The sequence below is a fragment of the Cricetulus griseus genome (assembly GCF_003668045.3).
Source record: "Cricetulus griseus strain 17A/GY chromosome 1 unlocalized genomic scaffold, alternate assembly CriGri-PICRH-1.0 chr1_0, whole genome shotgun sequence".
In the NCBI taxonomy this organism is placed as follows: domain Eukaryota; kingdom Metazoa; phylum Chordata; class Mammalia; order Rodentia; family Cricetidae; genus Cricetulus; species Cricetulus griseus.
In genome coordinates this window covers 116467603-116484000 of record NW_023276806.1, presented here as the reverse complement: position 1 = coordinate 116484000, position 16398 = coordinate 116467603, and the positions used below count along the sequence as shown (strand labels likewise).

At 43.1% G+C, this 16398-nt stretch overlaps 1 protein-coding gene across 4 annotated transcripts in view; it reads left to right on the top strand.

Annotated features, from left to right (window-relative positions):
* The window catches only part of Usp13 (ubiquitin specific peptidase 13), a 109606-nt gene that overhangs the window by 78463 nt on the left and 14745 nt on the right, over positions 1-16398 (top strand). For all 4 annotated transcript variants that reach the window (XM_035450764.1, XM_035450765.1, XM_027392004.2 and 1 more), the window contains 6 exons: positions 2875-2963; positions 5360-5482; positions 6012-6038; positions 6799-6942; positions 9020-9177; positions 10471-10624. In XM_035450764.1, coding sequence (XP_035306655.1) covers positions 2875-2963; positions 5360-5482; positions 6012-6038; positions 6799-6942; positions 9020-9177; positions 10471-10624 — 695 coding nt within the window. The remainder of the gene's footprint in view (positions 1-2874; positions 2964-5359; positions 5483-6011; positions 6039-6798; positions 6943-9019; positions 9178-10470; positions 10625-16398) is intronic.

Sequence of the window (16398 nt, the reverse complement as noted above, 5' to 3'; positions counted from 1 at the left end):
GTAGCCCCTGCCTATACTTCCTGCCTGACTACTGGCCAATCAGTATTTTATTAAAGCAATATGAGTGACAAATCTTTACAGTGAACAAGAACATTATCCCATATCAGGAGTATGCAAAAATAATTCATTTATATTTATTCTTCTTCTTTTATAAAAGCACAGTTTATGACATTGTTAGATTTAACTGTAAACTTGATGTTCTGTCTCTCTTGAGATGAGACTGAACAGACATATATGGAGCAGTTATTGCAAGTGAGATTGAGTTTAAGACCTGGGTTTTGAAAACACTCACATTTGAAATGTGGTTAACAGTCTACTCTGCTGACTTGTATTTTAGGTTGGTAGTTACCCAGAGCAGAGTCATGTCTTCAATGTTTCCCCATCCTCTGTCCCAACTTCAAACTGGTCCATTGCCTGAACCCTGTTTTCACCAGTCAAATTTTCATGCAGCTATTTAGCATAGAGTCTGCAACTGCCATGGCTCCTGGAGTCACAATTTTCATATCATTGATTTAGTGAAATTTCCCCAGATTTTATGTTAGTATGAGAAGAAAAGGTCTGGGGCAGGGGAATTGGCTCAGTCAGTAAAGAATCTGCTGCTTGAGAGTGAGAGCCTGCCTGCCTGCCTGTTTCTCTCTCTCTCTCTCTCTCTCTCTCTCTCTCTCTCTCTCTCTCTCTCTGTGTGTGTGTGTGTGTGTTTGTGTGTGTGTGCATGTGAAAGAGAGAGAGACAGAGAGAGAGAGAGAAAGAAAGAGACAGACTTTGTGTGTGAGAGAGAGAGCCTGTCAGTGAGGAGAGAGAGCCTACCTGTGTGTGAGAGAGAGAGCCTGCCTGCATTTGGTCCGATGGTACTTGTGTAAAAAGCCGAGCACGGTGGTGCATTCTGCAAACACAGTGCTGGGAAAGTGGATACAGGCAGATTCCTGGGGGCCAGTGGAGACTACCTCATAAAAACAAAATGGAGAGTGAGAGAGGAAGATACTGGTGTGTTGGCCTTTGGCATACACCTTCATGCTGTGTCCATATACATGAGCATGTTTCTCTCTTTCTCTCTCCTCTTCCCCTCCACCCCACATTACAGCTAAAAGATAACTTTTTTGTGTTAGTTGAAAATGCCATAGTTGCAGGTTATTTTTGTTCATGATAAACCGGAGCTCTTGGCCTCACAGAAGTGAAAATGATATTTATTGATGCTTCTCAGACAACCAGAGAACCTGATTGGAGGGACTATAAATTTTTTTCAAGAGCCAGAACAATCCTAGATCAATTCCTTGGCAAGGCCAATCTCTCGTGGCTGCCTTGTGTTATGGCCTGTTCCCTTCTACTGTCTTCATGATGGAGAATTTGAGACACAGCAGGCTATGTAACTTGTCTGAGGGGAAAATACAGGCCAGTGATGGACCAGTTCAGTGTCCAAGACCTCAGGGCTGACGGCATTCACTTCAGTTCTGTAGTACAATATTGTCTATTGGGTCAAAAGGTTTTCACTAGTGTGAGCACTGCACAGCCCTGGCAGCAGATACACCAGTAAGTTTGTTTCTAGATACAGGCAAAGTATCAGAGGGGCTTGTGGTTTACCCAGGTTTGGAGTGAATTAAGGAGCCTATTTGAAGACCCAAAGCTGCACTTTTCTACTCTTTGCCCATGGTCAGCCCTGTGCTGTGTCTACTGTTCTGCAGTAGAGGGCAGTAATCATTAACATTTGTTTTGTAGCTTCTGGGAAAAGATGTATTCCAAATAGAAGGCAATGGATCTAACTCAAAAAGAGGGCTTTGGAGGAGGTAGCTCAGAATCTTTTGTTTTAAAATGGACCCATTGTACCAGCCATGGCTCAGCTTCTATACTTGATTTTAGCCAAAAGGCTGAGAAATGATGTGGCTCACTTTGTGTTTAAATAGACAGCCAAACAGAAGCAGATGCTGGAAGATGGTGACTGGTGACTGAATGAGCTGGAACAAAGGCACGACTCTGATGTACAAATTGAATAGTCAGTCTATGCACGAAAGTGATAAGCCCAAGCCCCAGATATTTCGTCTTTCAGTTTAAAGTGAACTCAGAATTAACATGTATTAATTTTAAAGTGTAAGGTTTAATGGACTCAAGAGATACTTCAGCAGCTAAGAACACTTGCTTCTTTTGCAGAGGTTCCCAGGATGCACAAGGTGGCTCATAACTCCCTTTAGCCCCAGTTCCAGAGGACATGACCCCCTTTGCTTGTTTTGCGGACACCAGGCACGAGTGTAGTGCATATGCACACATGCAGGCAAACACTCATACACATAAACTAAAACCTTTTTAAAAGTAAGACTTAGATTTGGATAGTTTAGATAATTACTCCAAAATAGAGCTGTCTGTAGGACTCTTGCTGCCAGAGATTCAGGTATTTAAGGAGGCTCTGTAAGGGCAGCCTAAACCCAATTCTGCCAAGCCTCCCTTGTACCAGCCCATTGCTGGGATGCAGTGATTCTCAGTTGCAGTGAAGCAAGGCTTCTCTGCATTACTCTGGGAACGTCACAGACATGGATCGTGCGCAACTGAGAACACCTGCAAGTACATACATGGAAACCCTGCAAGAATGCTGGGAAAGCAAATGGTTGAAAAGCACTTACCAGAATGTTGCAGCAAAGCTGTTGCCGTGAAACAGCTGCACTCCATGCTCACTGTGTCCTACATCCAGCCTTTTCTTTTGTGGAGAGGCTAGGAGGTTGGAGTGAGCGTGCGAGTAGCTGTGTACTTGACTGTTGTCCAGTTCCTCCTCACAGGGCAGTCCTAGGCATTGCCAGGTGCCTCAGACGAGGCTGCCTGCCTGCCGTAGACTGCATTCACCTTTCTTTCTGCCTTGTTTGATTGATCTCCTCCCCTTGTGTTTCCCAGAACATCTCGCTTTGCCTCATTCCCTGAATACTTGGTAGTGCAGATAAAGAAGTTCACTTTTGGTCTTGACTGGGTTCCCAGAAAATTTGGTAGGTATCCTTTGCATGCTTTTGCTTAAACTATAGAGTGAGCCACTTAACAAGACATGGCATGTGAAAGAGGCTGTGGGGATATCTGCCCCCATCATGCCCATTCCATTGTTTCTCTGTTATTTCTACCTTTCTTGGGACTCACAGCCTATGAGAAACACCAACAGTAAGAAATGCCACATGCTAACCACCCCTTCACTACTGAGCTCTGGAAGGACCATGTTGTAAGAGGGAAAGCACGGTCCTCACAATGGCACATCCCAGATGTTACTGTGCATATTTGTCACTTGGGGTCATTGGAACATGGGGATGCTAATTGGCAGATGCAGGGTGGGTTGAGAGACTGTGTTTCTAACCCAACCCACTTTTTTTCTGGACTCACAACCTTGGGTTGGCATTGCTAGTCTAGACACCACATTTGGAGTAGCAGGTAGCTTGGGGGACAGGCTCTTCTCATCAGCCTGCCCCACCTCTGTGATTCAGTAGGTGCCACTGACATTCATCTAAGTCATATAACTGTTACTAACAGACATATGGAAACAGTTGCTTGCACAGTTGAAAGAAGGATGTGGTTTGGGCTTTCCCAGACTTGCCCTTGGTCATTGTGGAAGCTTATTTTCCAGACAAGATATAAAGGCCATTTCCTCCACTACCAGGGTTGAATTGATGGGTCTTAAGTGGTTCCAGGATGTGGAAGAACGTGTATTTCACCCCGTATAGCTTCTCAAGCAAGGACTTCAAACTGTTTGCTAGTCCCTTACAGATTTGTGTTTATGAACTTCTGAAAGGAGACATTGCAAATCTTGAAAGTCATCCAGACACTGGTGCAAGGGACAGGGAGAGAGGAGGAAAACCATCCAGGGTGATTTTCTAGGGAACCTGATGCAGGTGGGCACACAGTGACTGCTTGCTTTTCCTTTGTGCCATTCCCAAGGCCCAGGAGACCCTAGGCTTTCTTGCTGAAGAGTTTAGGCAGCAGAGAGGGTCTGAGGGTAGGGAGCTGACCACTCTGTTCTCTACCGGCTTCTGGGAGAGACTAGATATTTGAGATAGAAAATTTTGGATTGCTTTGGACAGTTTTCTTTCTTTTTACTGTTGTTCTTGGAATTTTTGTGAAGGAACAAAAATGAAATCAAATTTTATTGACTAAATTTAAAAGAGTCACAAGGAGGGCCTGGACTTTTCTCTTGAGGAACAGTTGTATCAATTCTGTGAGTCTGACCTTGTGTTTAGTTTTACTCGTCCTTAAAATTTAACTTTTCAGACTTAACTTTTGTTCTTGGGTTATTGTTTTATTTATACTTATCTGTTTATTTTTTGAGGCAGGATATCATGTATCCCAGGATGGCCTTGAATTTACTGTGTAGATGAGGCTAGCCTTGAACTTCTGATCTACCTGCTTCCACTTCACAAGTTCTGTGTTTACAGCATGTGCTACCATGCCCAGCCTGCTTGGTTGTCTTAAGTAGGATTTACATATCTGGAATCATTTGGAGGCAGTTATCCTTCAGGCCTGAAGGACATAACCCTGAAATTGTAGTTGAACCCACTTCTGTTCCTGTTTGCATAGATGCAGCACTGCATCTCAGATGCTATTCGGCTTGTAAATCTTGCATTTGAGTAAGTCAAATGCAATAGCAACTGAGCCGAGAGGGTTTTGTTTTTCCTCACAGAGCGTCCAGGGATAGACACTTAAGATTCAGTCAAGTTCTTTTGAGCTTTATAATTCATAACTTACAATCATTACAGTATCTGCCACAATTTGAAAAAAGTATTAGGTAGGAGTTTTCAAACCCAAATGTGCAACAAGGATAGGGAAGCAAAAGGCAGGAAAGAAGAGCTGCCGGGTAGAGGCCTACACAGCCTCCTCTCATGGTGGGCTCCATTGTGTGTAATAACATAGTTCAGAAAGACATCCTCTCCCATATGCATGATGTGCATGTTTGGGACAGTCCAGAGCTGTGGGGTCAGTGTGAAATGGTCACAGAGGCCACCATTGTCCAAAATAGAAGTTAAAGGGAAACCCAGACTGTTTACATGGGAGAATGTGCTGCAGCTTCATGGTTTTTGAAATCCAGAAGTCTAAATTTTAAATTTAAATCATGTCCATATTTTAAGAAACACAAAATGGAATGAGTCCAGACCACAGATAGCCTGGTTGCTAGTCTGTGAACACTGGCTTATCTGACCTATTGCTGTCCAGTGTGATGCCTTTGTCCCACCACTCTCTGCCCTTTCCCTGAGCCCTCCATTAACTTTCATGTGGCTTGACAAATCTGCTGTGCTCTGTGTCCCTTAGGCTGCCAAGATACATGCATGCAGTGAACACATGCAGATTTATAATGAGCTGATTTGGGCTCTAGAGAGTCCAGTGAATATAATCTTTTGTTTTGCAGATGTTTCTATTGATATGCCAGACCTACTAGATATCAGCCATCTTAGAGCCAGGGGCTTACAGCCAGGAGAAGAGGAGCTTCCAGACATCAGTCCCCCTATAGTCATTCCTGATGACTCAAAAGGTACCATTTCCTACTGGAAGGATACTCTTTCCTTACCACCCTCTTCCAGCCAGGAGGAGTTACTGTTTCACCATTAAACTGCTCCCTGTCTTTGACCTAGACACATAGGAATGAAGCATGGCTGCAACTGTATACTTCAGACTCATACACTATGAGTCATTGATTTGGGCCCTGGTGGCAGAGGCTCCTGAAAGGGCTTACAGACAGGTAGTGGTGAGCAGTAGGGAAGCCAGGATGGCTTTTCATACTTCCCCTATAAATCATGTCCAGGCCAGAAACCTTGCTCTTGGAAATAAATGCAAGGATTGAAATTATTTATCTCACTGAGATGTCAAAACTTCTTGTTTTATTTGCCCAAAATCTGCTGTTTCCCCTCATTACTGTAATTAATGAACTGTTTTGCAGGTAGTGTGTGTGGGGTAACCAGGAGTGAGAGGGTCTGGGAATATCCTGGACTGATGCAGTTTCTTTTTTCTAAAACTATTGGTGGTGGCTAGCTCTTATTTATCATCTGTTCTTTCATTTCCAGATCGCCTGATGAACCAGTTGATAGACCGTAGGTATCTTTAAAAGTGTTTTTTGGTGTCTTACAGTTGTTGCTAGTATGATATGTTTTAAAGATTTGTTCATTTTTATTTATACATATGGGTGTCTTGCCTGTGTGCATGTCTGTGTACCATGTGAATGCCTGATGCCCACAGAGGCCAGAAAAGGGTGTCAGATTCCCTGAAACTAGGGTTAGAGAGGGTTGTGAGCCACCATATGAGTGCTAGGAACAGAAAAAACCTGGGGCCTCTGGAAGAGTAGTAAGTGCTCTTAACTTCTGAGCCATCTCTTCAGCTCATAGTGTAACTTTTTTTTTTTTTTTTAAGTAGTAGTTCAGCAAAGTAGCATTGTTCTGTCCTGGATATATGTGGTTGTTCCTGGGTGGAACTGTCTGTAAGTTGAGTAAGCAACAAATGTAGACCAATGAAATGCTGCTTAAGTATCCCTTATTGCTCAGGAGGATTAGTGTAGGCTTGAAAGCTTGCAGTCCTGTGGGGTTTTGCTGCTTAGGACTGTGTGGCCTGGAACAATTTGTTTCTTATTCTATAGGCCTCAATTACCTCATTTGTAAACTGAGGTAATAATACCATTTTTTTTCTCATGAATAGCTCAATAGTTAGATGACATAAAAAGAAGTCAAATTAAGACCCAACAAAATGGATCTGTCTTCAGGTAGTCTGTAGATTAGATAAGGGGTTGAAGAGTAATGAAGACAGGAGGAAGTGGAAAATTCTGTTTTTCATGGTGGGATATCCTGCTGTGCTCTGTAGCCTCAGACATTGATGAATCCTCCGTGATGCAGCTGGCTGAGATGGGCTTTCCTTTGGAAGCCTGCCGGAAGGCTGTGTACTTCACTGGAAACACTGGAGCTGAGGTGGCCTTCAACTGGATTATCGTGCACATGGAGGAACCTGGTAGGTGGCCATATGGGAGTACTTTGGAGTTCATGTCCCCAAGGATGTGTCCCCAAAGATGAGTTTTCAGATGGTAACATGCTACTGTTTGGGCAAAGTCACAATCTTAATCTCTTAAACAACAGCTTTCTTGGAATAACTTCCTCCTTAAAGGTGTCCACACTTCGTTGACCAAAAGATCATTAGAAAGATGTGGTGTTTATTTTAAGCTTGAAATAGAAAACTGAAGAAATGGAGGCCCTTTCCTCAGCTTCTTCTTTTGTCTACTTTCTGAAGATGTCATTTATATATCCACCTATCAGAAGTGTACATTCACATGGATTTTAGTCACTTTACAATTAAGCAACTGTCTAATTCTAGAATATTTTTGTATAACAAAAGAAATGCTAGATAGGAGGTATCTTGGTGGTTTGATTGTAATTGGCCCCCATAATCTCATAGGGAGTGGCACTATTAGAAGGTGTGGCTTTGTTGGTGGAAGTATGTCACTATCTGGGTGGGCTCTGAGGTTTCCTATGCTCAGGAAGCTGCCCAGTGGCTCAGTCTACTTCTGTTGCCTGTAAGATACAGCACTTTCAGTTCTGGTACTGTGTCTGCCTGATTGCCTCCATGTTCCACCATGATGATAATGGACCGAATCCCTGGAACTATAAGCAAGCCACCCCAATTAAATGTTCTCTTTATAAGAGTTGCTGAGGTCATGGTGTCTCTTCATAGCAATAGAAACCCTAATTAAGACACTGCCTCTCCCATGTTCTTACTCTCTCCAGTGCTTAATCTTCACTAATCTACTTTCTGGGTACCCTACAATTGTTATGAATTTGCCTATTTTTGATAATTCATATGAATGGAATTGTACAACATGAGGCCTTTTGTGTCAGGTTTCTACCGCTTTTCATAATGTATTTAGGGGTCTTATGCTGTAGCATGAACAGCACTTCCCTTTTATGGCCATGTAGTGTTCCATGTATAGCCATACCACAGTCTGCCCTTTTATCAGAGGATGACAGTCATTTGGGTTTTTTCTGCTCTTTGGTGTTTATTAATGGGGCTGTAAACATAAACTTTTGTGCATATATAGATTTATGATTTTGTTTCTCTTGAGCAGAATTGATGTAGTTCTATATTTAACTTTTTAAAAATTGTCAATTTTACCCAGTGGCTGAACCATTTCATACTCTTACCCATGATGAATGAAGGATTCAATTTCTCTGAATTCTCACCATTAGCAGTTTTGTTATAGTGGCTTCTGGGTGTACCATGGTGGTCACTGTGATTTCAAGAGGTATTTCCCTACTGACTAATAACACTGTGGGTATAATTAGTTCTTTGCCTTTTATTGTTAAGTTCTAAGAGTTCTTTTTAAATTTTAGATACAGGTTTCCTCTCAGACACATTTTTTTTTTCTTTTTTGGTTTTTCAAGACAGGTTTCTCTGTGTAGCTTTGGAGCCTATCCTGTCACTCGCTCTGTAGACCAAGGTGGCCTCAAATTCACAGAGATCCACCTGCCTCTGCCTCCTAAGTGTTGTCAGACACATAATTTGCAGAGATATTTTTCTGTTCTATGTCTTCACTTCTTTGATGATGTCTTTCAAGTAGACAGTTTTTCAATTTTGATGAGGTATGATACATCTACTTTGTTTTATGAATTCTACTTTCTGTGTCATATACAAGGGATCATTGCTTAACCCAATGTTACAAAGACTGAATCTTGTGTTTTCTCTTTTAATTAAAAAAAATTAAAATTATTTTAATTAATTTTTAAAATTAATACTTTTAGTTCCTGTGTTTAAGACAATGATCCAGCTTGAGTTGATTTTGTGTTACATGAGGAGGAACCTCTGTCTTTATGGTTTTGTATGCAAATAGCCATGTCTTTCCCTGCTGAAAAGTCTGCTTGGAAATCACCTGTCTTTGGACTTTCTAATGCTGTTAAATCGACTGGTATGTCTAGCCTCAGATCTGGTTCTAGGATCCCTTGATTATACAGTTTTGTATATTTTTCCACATTTCTTCTACAATGTTTGTTTTCAAGGCAAAAAGCCAGAAAAATTTTAGTACAGTTATTTTTCTCAGATTTTGCTGAACCCTTGGCCATACCTGGGTATGGAGGGGCTGGAGCCTCTGTATATGGTGCTACTGGATTGGACAACCAACCTCCTGAGGAAATTGTAGCTATCATCACCTCCATGGGATTTCAGCGCAATCAGGCAGTGCAGGCCCTACGAGCAACGGTGAGCATTGGTGACTATGAGTTAGGGAATTCTGGCCTTGCTGGAGGTGGTTTCAGTTTGGTCCTTGGCAACAGAGACCTCCCAGTGTCCTTTGGTCATTCCAAGTTATTTTTGACTGTGTCCCATCACACTTCATGAAGATTTTTCATGTAGTATACACAAAACTAAACTGAATGAATGAGGTACTCATGTGGTGAGCTTAGGCATGAGGGGGTGTGGAGCTGGAGCAATATGACCAACATCTTGAATGTTCCATAGCAGGGCTCACAGGTCTGCTTGGAGTTTGCCAGCTTCAGAGCAAAGAGGGTGCTAAGGTTCTGGTTTGGTAAGAAAGTATTTAAGATGAAATTATGCTGTTTTGATATCTAGATCTTGGAAAAATATGTCTTGAAGATCCTTGTAAAAAGTCCTTGGGATTTTCTACCACTGTTTTCCTCAGCAGAGTGGAGTTTCTTCTGTAGTTATGAATGTCTCAATTCAACAGGAGGGACTATGCAACAATGGGTTGGTGGTGTAGGTATTTTTTAATGGTCAGGGAAGTACTCTTGCTAAAACCCACCATCCCTTGTCATATCAGAATTCATTCTGAGTGGCTGTCTGCTCCCAAGTCCTTTTGCCTGATCTGACTGGGTTGCTTGCTAGGGCCCTTTGCTGAGGTGAGTCTTGACCAGGTCATGGAAATTTTTCTTTTAAAATTCTTAAAATGTTTTAACCAGACTTTTTCTCACTTGGGTACTTTTCATGAACCCTACTTTGTTTTATTGAAGTTTCTATATATAAACAAATTCTTTGTCACAAATGTGAAGGTGGAAATTACTTCATGTCCAGTTGATTTGAACCATATGGGATTCCATTAAGGCAACCATTAACCAAGGTATTCATTTGTTCTGCATTCTTCCTGTATTTAAGGCAAGGAGGCACTAATGCAGTGTGTACATTGTCACCTTTACCTTACAAAGATGCCAATGGTAGAGAGAACAGTATATATAATTACTGTGGCTGTAGAAAGGGCTGTGCAGAAACACTGCCTTGCCTTGGGCACTTTGCATTCTCATCTTTGGCGCCAGCCTGCAATAATGCTGAGCTAAGACAAGTGGAGACTTTGAGCTCATTTTCTGGTCACTGCTGTCATAGGGTATGTGTGGGAGAGTGACAAAAGTCTGAGCTTCTCACTCAGAGATGCTTAGGACCAATTAATTCAGGCCTCCTGCCTAGCTGCTTGACACCTGGTACAATTGTTTGAGACATGATGAGGCCTGGACTCTGGATGCATTGTGGATTTCCTTTCTTCAGAATCATAACCTGGAAAGGGCACTGGACTGGATCTTCAGCCACCCAGAGTTTGAAGAGGACAGTGACTTCATGATTGAGATGGAGAACAATGCCAATGCAAACATCATGTCCGAGGCCAAGCCTGAAGGGCCCAGAGTCAAGGATGGATCTGGAAGTAAGTCCTGCCCAAGACATCATCTCAGCAATCATGAATTTATTTTAGATTACACCTTCTTCACCTTCTGTGTATCAGAACTTTGACATCATTCAACTTAATCACAGAGCTAACATCTCATAAATGGTGTATCCTGCCATGGTTTGATAAAAATCAGATAATGTAATGCCATGCCACAGAAGTGTTGGTGTGTGTGTGTGTGTGTGTGTGTGTGTGTGTGTGTGTGTGTGTGTTTGTGGGTATGTGTGTGCATGAGTGTGCATGTGTGTTAGGTACCAGTTTAGACTTTGTATATTCCTTTCTGTGTATGCTGGATATTGGTTAGGCTAGGCAAGCACTCTACTATTGAGCTACATGTCCAACCCAACTTTGTCCTTTCCAGTGAGGCTGACATTTCTTCATGAAGGACGACAGCTTGACCAAAAGAAGCATTTATATTCATAGAGGAATGCTTTGAATATGGAAAAATAATCTTAGATCCATGATGACTCTCCCATTTCCAGGCTGCCTGCTGGCAGTTTCCTGAAGAGCTGTTCCAAGATGACTAGAAGTGGTATTCCACAGACAGACTAGTGTTATATCTTTCCGGAGCCAACTACTAGGTAGTGGCTGAGTGCCAGGAACTGTTGTAAGCACTTTGTATATAAACACTCCTTAAATTCTTTCCATAGCCAGTTTCACATGTGAGAAAATGGAGTTAGAAGAGTAGGTACAGTACCTAAGGTCAGACAGCTCTTCAGAGGTGGGGACAAGTTCAGATCCATCATCCATGTTTATCATGATACCCTGTTTTGGGGCTGTTATTTCCTGTGGGATGACATTTGGCTCTTTATCCTGCCATTAAACATGTCCTACAGTCACAACCCAGCCTACCACATCTGATACTTCTGCATCCTTCTTTCTGCCGCCTAGATGTCTGTCATTGTACCACAGCACCACACTCAGCCACCACCCTCTCTCCATGCCTGCTCCAGGCCTTTGCCAGGTGAATCCCTATTTGTGAAACACCCACTCCCATCACTGGCCACATGATCTCTTCTCTTCTTCCTCCTTCTTTCATTCCCCTCAATATGCCTCCCCCCCTTCCTCTATAAAATGGGAATTTACCGCTGAAACTCTTCATTCCCCCTAAGTAAGAAAAGGATAAGAAACAGTTCTCCCATATTCATCTACAAGGTTTTATGTTTCTTTCCAGAAACCAGAATTCCTAAACACAGGATGCTCTAATAGACACGTTCTCAGTGATTCAAAGCATAATTTGTTCCACACTCTGCTCCATTGGTTGACTGCTTCATCAATGTCCATGATGGCCTTTGGAGATGCTGAGCCCTTTTGGCAGAAGGATGGACTTCAATATCAGGCTGTTGAAAAGCTGCCACAACATTAGGCTGGGACAGCAGGGGCTCTGACCCTCAGGGTTTCCTTTCTTCTGAGGGGTCAATAATTACAAAAGACAGACACATAATCCCTCAGTCTTACTGTACCTTAGGGCCATGCAAGGATACCCAGGTCTTGCTGGAGTTGAATTTTGTCCTTGCAGGACACCATAAAATTTCTTTTAGGTATCTTTTAAGACACTTGGTTGGACCATGGAGTTGTGCTACAGACCACAGCGATCATAGGATGAGATCTCAATTGACAAAATCACTAGGCTGATCCAGCGAGATCATCATGTATTCTGCTGGAGGAAACTGCACTTGCAAAGCCTTGGGGATACCTGCCATTTGAATAGTCACTGTCATCTCTGTAGAACCATTGTGAAGTCATAGCACTCCCCTTTTCCGTAGTGTGATTCATCCAAAATAACCCCAGAAGTGTATTAATCAATTATTCTACTTTAAGTCATGTTCAGACTTTTATTTATCCACAGTTTAAACTGCCCATGGAGAGAGATTTACACACTTTTTTAAGAAATAAACTGAAAAAGGGTGAGATTCTGCCAGCCTTTATTATTTATTACAGAAGCAGCAATTAATATTCTAGGTATCAACTCCAGAATATTTGTTACTACAAATTTGACTGTACATAGAATATATACTGGGTGCTTTGTAGTCTCAAATAGGCCCCAGAGAAAGGAAATTCCTTCTCACCGGGGTGTCAGTAATAAGAGCTGCAGGGCCCCATAGGCAGGTTCAGGCAGGAGGCTTACAGCAGGTGGGTTGGGTTGGCTAAAAGGTCTGATCTGAGGGCCAATGAATCAGATCATACACATATAATTCTCACAACTCTTTATTTTTCAAAAAAAAATTCTCCCAAATGTTCTCTCTCAAAAGCTCTCTTAAGATTTCTCTCGAAGAGTTGTCTCCTCAAAAGTTCTTTCTCTAAAGGCTCTCTTAAAGTTCTCTTTAGTGGCTCTCCTTAAAAATTCTAAAAATGTTCTTTCTAAAAATTCTCTAAAAGTTCCTTCTAAAAAGTCTCCAAAAGTTCTTTCTAAAAAGTCCTCTAAAGTTCCTTCTCAAAATTTTCTAAAAGTGCCTCTTCATCCCACAAGTCTTCTAGTTTCTTTGTATCCACAAGCACATTTAACAACTCTCTGACATTAGGGCATGCATATCTCTCAGAGCCAGGAAGGCCAATAAGATCTTGAGAAAAGTGGGAGCCTCACAAATCAGGTGGGAGATGTGACCTGCAACATGGTGCTGTTAATGGATTGAAAGAGACTTCTCTCTGTCTCTGTCTCTGTCTCTCTTTCTCTGTCTTTGCTTTTTTATTAATTTATTTTTTATATTCCAATCCCAGTTCCCCTCAATCCTCTCCTCCCTCTCCCCTCAAATCTCCCCCACCCCACCTGCCATTTGCTCCTTGGAAAGGGTAAGTCTGTTCCATCATCTCATTGAGGCAGGACCAAGCACCTCTCCACCTCCACGCCCCTGTGTCTAGGCTTCTCAGTGTTATATCAAAGGGAAAAACTAAGGCTCTGTAGTGTGAGATCTGGAGGCTGCAGCCCCATTGAGATGGAATTTCCTTCCTCTGGGGCCTATTTGGGGATACCAAGCACCCAGTATATATTCTATATACATTCGAATTCATACTAACAAATATTCTGACGTTGATACCTAGAATATTAGTTGCTACTTCTGTGATAAATGATAAAGGCTTGCAGCAGAATTGAGAGTGCTGGTGGGGAAGAAGGGCTGTCAGAAGTGCCATGAAAAGACACTCTGGTTGTGTGGCAGCCTGGCCAGGCCTGTGACAAGTACAGGTCACTGAAGCTCTTAGGAGAGCATATGGGTAGGTGTGGAAAACACAGAGCTCTTGTGAATAGTAGACTAAGACCCTGAGGTTAGTTTACCTCCTGTCCTTTTGGGGGATCTGCAGTAATCTCATTTGCTCAGCTGGCTTGTTATTGGAGATATTATGGCAGAAGCACCTGGCGTTTATGCTCCTGGGTTCCATGGCTAAGACTGTTGGGAGAGTGAGTGTGTAGGGAAGACCACGTGCTACACTTTCAGGGTGTCACAGGTTATGAGCTAAGGCTCCAGTGATCTCTCCAGGTTTACCATAGTGTCACCATTCCCTGTCTCAAAGGCAATGGTTGGTGTCAACTGGATTGAGGTAGCCAGGGTTCCTGGTTTCTGAACTAAGACTTTGTTAGCATTGGGTTGCAAATGCCAAAGGTGTTCCCCACTGTCCCGCGCCCGCTCTGTATTCCTCGCCAGCAAGAAATACACGCAGGACACTCGGATCCTTCTGCAGACAAGCTTTAATGCATTTTACCAGAGTGGAGACCAGAACGGAGACTAAACCAAGAAAACCATCCCTATATAAAGGCTGACCAGCCGCCTGGGACGTGTTACCCTAAGAATGGCTTCAGCTCCTCAGGCAAAAATGAGCCACGGGATAGGCAGAGATCAAAGGAATGGAGATTACCCAGCGCCTGTGAAGTAATTTACAACTTGGTGTCTTCCGGCACCTATTATAGTAATGGATAATGCAGGAACCGGCTTCCTACATATCCCCCTTTTTTATTAATTAATGAAAAGGCTTTATATTATAACAAGCAAATAGGTCACCCATATGTTGAGGGATAGAGGCAGGGGTTGTACCTTCCCAAAATCAAACATTAAGACTGTGTACGGGAGTCACCATCAGGCTGTTAGCTTGACCCGAAGTACTCTCGACCTGTCCTCTGCCGTTTTTCTGGGAAAGGGAAATCTCGGGGCAGGTAACCCTTATGCAGGTCAACATACCTCCCAGAGAAGCCTGCATAATAGGCAACTCTGTGCGATGCCTTTGCTCAGCATCCCTCTTTGGGCTGCTCAGACCAGACACTCTACCCTGTGCAGTGAGCCTAGGCTCCGGGTGTGCAAGAGCTGTCTGGCCGGCGGCCTATTGCTTAGCCAAAATATAAGCGCTTGGGTGATCTCTTGGTTTGAGCCCTGGAGCTTACATGCCAGTCAAAAGTAACAGCAATCCGCAAGCGGCTGCATCAAACAATTTCACCCCCACCCCTTTTCTCACAGACCAGCCAAAAATAACAGCAATCCGCAAGCGGCTGCATCAAACAATCTCACCCCCACCCCTTAAGCAGTGGCCATCTCTCCGCCAAGGACAGGAGTTAATCTGGATAACAATAGCGGCTCTCAACTCCCGGGGGTAGAGGGTGGAGTTCCGACTTTTGAAGGTCTGCAGGGGCTCTTCGGGTGAGTCTTTCTGGGATCCACAGAGGATTTTCTTCATCCTGTGAGAAAACACAATATCGCTCCCCTGGATCTTATGAGAATAGGATCCGGGCCTTTCCAAAGATCAGTTAAGATATCTTTTCATTTTACCATTTTCTTTTGGCCTTTTTGGTTTTGAGGTGAGACGCTTGGCCCGAGCGTCAATGTTAATGAGGCTTTAAAGCCCCAGGCATTCCAGGCCTTTAAGAAGTGTTGAATAGCAGGCATGGCCTTTTCCCCTATCAAAGACTGGGAAAGCCATCTGCAATTTTCTCCGCTCCTCTGATGGTAAGAAGGAGTCGGTACCAAATAGTGGGGGTGCTGATGGAAGCACACCCGCTGGCATTTTTGGCCGTGCTGCTTCTTTCTCTAGCTCTGCTTCCTTGTTAGAGTCTAAAATCTCAGAGTCTGAGCTGCTCAGCTCCAAGGCTTCCAGTTTCGTTGCAGGGCAGAGGCTCGGTTTCGAGTCCTCATCTCTCCTAAATTTACCGGGGTGTGACCGGCCATTCCCCATTCTTTCTCCCTCCTTCTCTGTCTCTCCCTCATCCAGCTGAGCTGTTTCTTTTAAAACTTTATCTCTTGAGCTTTTAGAGTCATCAGAGCTATCAAGATTTAAAGCTTTACACACTCCCTTGTCAGTAGACATTCCAGGAGGTCCTTTTTTCTTATATTTTATTGTTAGGCGCGCCCCATCTCTCATCACATTTGGTTTCTGATATGTAATTTTGGACTTCTTTAAGATTGCTACAACAGTGAGAAAAGTCAAAATAGCTCCTAGAAGCCTCTATATTAACCTCCCACAATAGCAACATTCCTAAGCCAAAGTCCAGAAAAAATCATACCTCTCCGAATTTCTCTCATTACATTCGGTTTCTGATATGTAATTCTGGACTTCTTTCCCAAGCCAAAGTCCAGAAAAATCATACCTCTCCGAATTTACCATCCTGCAGTTCTGAATCCGCCTTGTAGCCAAGGGGTCTCCGCGGTGCTGGAGATGTTCATATGTTCCCGGGTTTCGGCACCATATGTCCCGCGCTTGCTCTGTATTTCTCGCCAGCAAGAAATCATACACGGGACACTCGGATCCTTCTGCAGACAAGCTTTAATGCATCT